Source organism: Octopus bimaculoides, chromosome 5 (genome assembly GCF_046866305.1).
Source record: "Octopus bimaculoides isolate indiv1 chromosome 5, ASM4686630v1, whole genome shotgun sequence".
NCBI classification, from domain to species: domain Eukaryota; kingdom Metazoa; phylum Mollusca; class Cephalopoda; order Octopoda; family Octopodidae; genus Octopus; species Octopus bimaculoides.
This window is the reverse complement of record NC_142932.1, coordinates 75,562,531-75,569,194: the sequence shown is the minus strand read 5'-3', so window position 1 is coordinate 75,569,194 and position 6,664 is coordinate 75,562,531. Positions and strand designations below refer to the sequence as shown.

General features: G+C 35.5%; 1 protein-coding gene across 4 annotated transcripts in view; it reads right to left on the bottom strand.

The window, feature by feature from the left end:
- The window catches only part of LOC106867534 (atrial natriuretic peptide-converting enzyme), a 169,452-nt gene that overhangs the window by 43,351 nt on the left and 119,437 nt on the right, over nt 1-6,664 (bottom strand). For all 4 annotated transcript variants that reach the window (XM_089352458.1, XM_089352459.1, XM_089352460.1 and 1 more), the window contains one exon: nt 4,124-4,234. In XM_089352458.1, the coding sequence (XP_089208584.1) occupies nt 4,124-4,234 (111 nt within the window). The remainder of the gene's footprint in view (nt 1-4,123; nt 4,235-6,664) is intronic.

Here is a 6,664-nt window from a genome sequence, read left to right as displayed (position 1 = left end):
GATAGAGTGAATGACAAAAGAGAGAAGGAGTGACTGATAGAGGAATTGTGTGATAATAAGACAGAGAGAGAGAGAGAGAGAGAGAGAGAGAGAGAGAGAGAGAGAGAGAGAGAGAGAAAGAGAGATTCTGCATGCTATCGAAGCTATTTTAAGTCTATATTAATACAACTTCATTGTATGGTGAAACAAATCTATTTAGTACTGCAGGTAATCTATCACAATTAGCCCGAACACACTCATTACTCTACACCAACACAAACACACACACACATGCATAGATAAATGAAACCCATATAATATAACAACACAACACAGTAGCTGCACTACAATATTACAGATGTTGTTTACTGGTTTATTGCACCATCACAACCCACTAAACTATATGCTGTACACAGCAGTGTGGGCAATGCACAGACGTTATTACATTTGATCGTACACAAAGGCATGTTTACAACAAAGTGTGGCAAAGGAATTCTTTCAAGTTTAGAAGAGTGAAGTGGAATGGTAGAAGGATAGATGGGTAGTGTAGCAGTTAATTAAATCTTAGCATTTTCTGTTAGAAAAACATATTCTTTTCTAATACATACATATATATATATATATATATATATATATATATATATATATATATATATATATATATATATATATGTATGTATGTATGTATGTATGTATGTATGTATGTATGTATGTATGTATATATATATATGTTTACATACATACATACTCACGCATATACATACACACATACATTTATGCATATACACACATGCACAAATTTCTGTTGATTCATCAAGAAGCTTTAAATTCCAGAACCTATAAATGTAGCTTATTCTTTAATATATTTTTACTAAAATATGTACTTCTTAAAGTACAAGATACTTGCCCACAATGTCATACAGTGGGACTGAACCCAAAACCACATGGTTGCAAGGTGAGCTTCTTAACCACCCTTTTGTTGATTCTAACACAAGTAGCAAACAGAAATGTATGGGAAAAGAGTACCAAACTAATTTTGGCTTGAGATAATATTAGTTATTTCATTTATTTGTTTTATATCTGCTTTTCCATACTTGCATGGGTTGGAAGAATATGTTGAGGAATTCTTTTAGTCAGATGTTCTTCCTGGTGCTAATTCTCACCTGTTTTTCTAGTAAGAAATCACTTATTTCACACAGCTTTGAAGTGCCTGAATGATTTGTTGACACGAGAAACTGGAAGCAACATCACCTGCCAAACTTTTGTGTGATTACAGATATAAACAATCACACATAGAAAAATGTGTGTGCACATACATACATATGCATATAATGTGTGTGTGTGTGTGTGTTTACATATGCAGGAGGTACATTTTCTCAGTGCCAAATCTATTCTCAAGGCTTTGGTTGGCCTGGGGTTATAAAAGAAGACACTTGCCCAAGGTGGCACACAGTGAGACTGAACCTGGAATCATGTGGCTGGAAGCAAACTTCTCAACCACAGAGTCATTATTATCATTATTATTTATAATAATAATAATCCTTTCAACTATAGGCACAAGGCCTGAAATTTGAAGGTAGGGAACTAGTTGATTACATCGACCCCAGTGTTTCAATGGAACTTAATTTATCAACCCTGAAAGGATGAAAGGCAAAGCTGACCCCAGTAGAATCATCATCATCATCATCATCATCATCATCATCATCATCGTTTAACGTCCGCTTTCCATGCTAGCATGGGTTGGACGATTTGACTGAGGACTGGTGAACCAGATAGCTACACTAGGCTCCAATCTGATTTGGCAGAGTTTCTACAGCTGGATGCCCTTCCTAACGCCAACCACTCCGAGAGTGTAGTGGGTGCTTTTACGCACCACCGGCACGAAGGCCAGTCAGAATAATTATAAAAATAATAACAATAACAATAATAATAATCCTTTCTGCTATAACACAATGCCAGCAATTACAGACAGTGGGGTTAGTTGATTATATCGACCTCAGTACTCAACTGCTCCTTATTTTATTGACCCCTCAAAAGAATGGAAGGCAAAGTTTGCTATCCTTTCAGGATCAATAAAACAAGAATTAGATGAGCACTGGGGTCAATGAAAATAACTTATACCCTCCACACAAAATTTCAGGCCTTGTACCTAGAGCAGAAAGGATAACTATTATTATTATTAGTATTAATATTAGTATCAATTTATGTCTATATCAAATCATTCCTGCTTTATCAACTTGTGTATTCTTTGTCTTATTTCTTATATCATTCAAACAACAAGAGGGAATTCAATACTGGACAAATTATGCCATTATTAAATTTGGATTGTTCCACAATCAGATAAATGAGATTGCACATTATATCATTATTTGGTCAGAGTTATATAGTTGTTACTGTTGTTGCAGTTATGAAGCTTCACACAGATCTCATATGATCTAAATAACAGCATCAAAGAGTTGGCATATGCATGTGTGTGATTCCTTGTCTTGATATCATGTGAGAGTGGCATGAGCTGTATGACAACAAAAAGGGGTAGTTATTTCTGTTGTTGTTGTTGTTATTCATCATCATCATCATCATCATCATCATCATCATCATTTTAATATCCACTTTTCCATATTTCCATAGACATGAGCCAGATAGAATTCATTGAGGCAAGTATTCTTAGCTGAATGCCCTTCCTGTAGCCAACCCTCACCTGTTTTCAAGTAAAGTTATATTTCCCCATGGCCAGACATGGTCTCACAGGAGATTGGAAATGAAGGACAGTGCTTGTCTAACAGTGACATACATTTACAACAATCATGCAATATCAACACACACACACTTCTGTCAGTTTCCATCTACCAAATCCACTTACACAGCCATAGAAGAAGACACTTGCCAAAAGTACCATGCAGTAAGATTGAACTCAAAAGCATGTGATTAAGGAGCAAACTTCTTAACTACACAGTCACAATTGTCAAATTCAATCTGTGGTTTGGGAACTCAGATCCCTTTTCAGACAGTTAAGAATCCTTTGAATGTTACTTTAGGTCCTTAATTAATAAACATTGTATAAGTATCATGAAACTGAATGGAGAGGGAACTTATAAATCCTATATGTGGTTACCCAACTTCCTAAAAATAGCAACTAAATATCTGTTACATCATATCATATTGTGTTTATAAACAATCGAAAGATAACCAATAAAAACAAAGGATACATTGGATAATGTAATCATAAATATATTATGACTGAAGAGAAAAGTAAGATGAGAAGGTCATGGATGGACTAGCTTTGACCAAAGGTGTACTGGGTCAGGGTTAACCTTAAGAACAACAATGATGTAATGAAATGAAGTTGGTCTGAGAGAGAATGTAAATTATTTGTTTACTCTTTTGATACTCATCCTCCCAACATTACATTACATTTGGTTCTCATTGTGTCTTGTGGCACTTGAGGCAACAGCAAGATCATTCCACCTTCCAACACTAAAAGCATCCTTGACACTTTGTTCCATTGTTAACCCTCAGCTTTTAAGTTTTTTTGTTATTGTTCTCCGCCACGTTTCCTTTGGTCGGCCATGTCTTCTTTTACCTTGTGGAACCCATTGGCAAAGCAGTTCAGTAATCCTCCCAACATTAACCGTAACTTCCTAATACAAACCCCTTGTTTTTTTTAAAGTCATCTAAATTCAAACCTTCCAACAAAAATTCATGTTCAATAAGTACAAAGTTACCTTATTAAATTCTTTATTAAAACTTCATATTAAGATTATGTTAATTTATATTCCAACCATAATGGCAAAATTATTTTGCTATGTTCTTCATTATTTTCAAAATTAAGTTAAATAAAGGAAATATATTTCAACAGAAAATATGGCAACAAAAACATTAAGCTGAGCATATCTTTTTAACTTTATCCTATTGCTATCAACCAGGGCTGAGAGCACATCTGGTTTTGTGATAAAAAATTTTCTGTTTTAAAGTGGTCTAAAACAGAAATTTTAATCAAAATTTCATAGTAATTCATGTTCCAAACATCACCTTAACAATGACAGTTATTTCACTAAATTCTTCATAATTTTCAAAATTAATTGAATCAAAGGCAAAGTATTTCAACAGAAATATGATAACAAAAGAGTTAAAATGATCTACATACTGCAGTCACTTGATTCGTCATCACCATCAGCACAGTCTGGTTGACCATTACAGACTTTCATTATAGGAAGACACATCCCATTCTTACATTTGTAATCACTGCCAAAACAAGCTGGAAGACAATAGAAAGAGAATTGGACAAAAATGAACACCAATAAAAATAATTGAAAAAAACAAAACAAAGGCTAGCAAATTCACTCACAAGGCATTGGTCAACCCAGAGCTATAATAGTAGACACTTACCCAAGGTGCCAGGCAGTGGCACAGAACCCAAAGCTTGCAAAACAAGCTTTTTAGTTACACAACCATACCTGTACAAAATAGTTAATTTAATTATGCTTCTTTTTTGTTGGGGATAAGGTGATTCTAGTGGCATTTTCCCTATTAAATTATAATAACCTTATGTCCACTTTCCATGCTGGTATGGGTTGCATGTTTCAACAGGATTCAACAGGTTGGAGGTCCATGCCTTGCTCCAGTGTCTTAGTGCTGATCTATGCTAAGATTTTGTATGTTGTGACCTCAGTGCATTGCTTTGCTTGGGGTTCTTTAATGCTGTTACAATGGGGGAGCCTCTAAGCTACATAAAGTTTGGAAGTTTCCCATTAAACATTTACATCAGATCTCACAAAAATTAAAAGCATATCTCTTAATCATTCCAAGCCCAGCTAATTGTAAGTCTCAAATTGTAACTTGTTTAGCTTACTCCTATATCCAGCACTGTTCCACCCACTATCCAACACTTTAACATCCATCCATCCATTCATCCACCCATTTTCTCCACCACTATTTCTGGGAGGGTCATGGAAGTAGATTGCTATCAGAAGTAACCATTATTACACTTTTCTGCTGGATTCCCAAGCATCAGCATCACCAGCTGAGACTTTGAATATTATCCAACCATCTCATTCTTATTTCTTTATTGCCTACAAGGGGCTAAACATAGAGGGGACAAACAAGGACAGACAAAGAGATTAAGTCAATTACATCGACCCAGTGCGTAACTGGTACTTAATTTATCGACCCCGAAAGGATGAAAGGCAAAGTTGACCGCGGCGGGATTTGAACTCAGAATGTAACGGCAGATGAAATACCGCTAAGCATTTCGCCCGGTGTGCTAACGTCTCTGCCAGCTCGCCGCCTTCTCATTCGCCGCCAACCATTTCATTCTTGGCCTACTCCTAGGTCTCCTGCCAGTTGGCTCATCATGAAAAACTTGTCTTCAAATCCATTCCTGCAATATTGTATAAGTCAATGGAGTAGGGGGTCAGTGTCCATGACCTCTGTAGTCTCTCCAGACCAGTGACATAGATACATACATACACTGTTTTTCTTTGTTTCGTTATCTATTTTGCAGATTCGCATGACACTCTGTTGCCATCAATTCCATTATTATGAATTCAAATTGGGAACTTGAGTCATAGTGAATCTTTTATTAACTGATTACACAACCATGGATGCCAACACTATGGATGCATTGCAGTTACTCTCTTCATAGAGTTTGATGATTCTGATCATTGATCTTCTCGGATTCCTCTGCTCAGCATCAATGTAAGAAACACCATTAGCTCAGTTGAGCTCTTCCATTATTTCTTCCCAATCAATCATACTGCAATCTCATGACTTCATCATATCCCTGGCAGGGTGGCTGAACAGGTGCTATAACTTGCCAAAGGGCAGCCTGTAATTATGCAGGGCACAGTCATCACTCCGTGAAGTATTTTCAATATACATACATACATATGCATGAGAACACATACATAAAACAAAACATAAAAATCTGCACATATGCAAACATATATACATACAAAATTACCCTGTTGATGTTGTTGAAATTCCAATGAAGGAGTCTTGGAATCTAGGTTAGAAACCAGCTCTCTGTCTTTATTAGTAAGAAATCTTGAAAAAAAACTGAATAATGACATACATATATGCATGCATGCATGCATACATACATACATACATACATACATGCATGCATGCATGCATACATACATACATACATACATACATACATACATACATACATACATACAAAGTAAGTGCTTAAAAGAGAATCTGGATAAACTGAGATTTTCAGAAAGAGAAATATACCGGCTAATTCATACATTACAAATGCAATCTGTGAGTGGAACAGTAAAAATATGCAAGACTTTTCTCAAGTTTCAAATGTGAATTTGTTTGTGTTGACAACATCCCAAAGATGGAGCCTCATATCTTTGTTGGAAACTAGCTCCCACCTCAGTGGAAGATTTATGATAATTAAAAAATAGAAGAGACATACATACATACATACATACATAGTATATCTGATGTGTACAGTTAGATGTATGACTGCTACTTTTGAGTTTAGAGCTCCTTGTAGATTGTCATCATCCAGTCTGCTTCCAATGTAGTGGTTATTTACTATTATATTAATAGTAATAACTGGTTATGATATGCAGAGCAAATGTAAGAGAAATTATACTAAACACAAGTTTATATTGTTTATTTCCCTACATATTATAGATTTCATTATTGTGGCTGTCTGGAATCTCTGCAT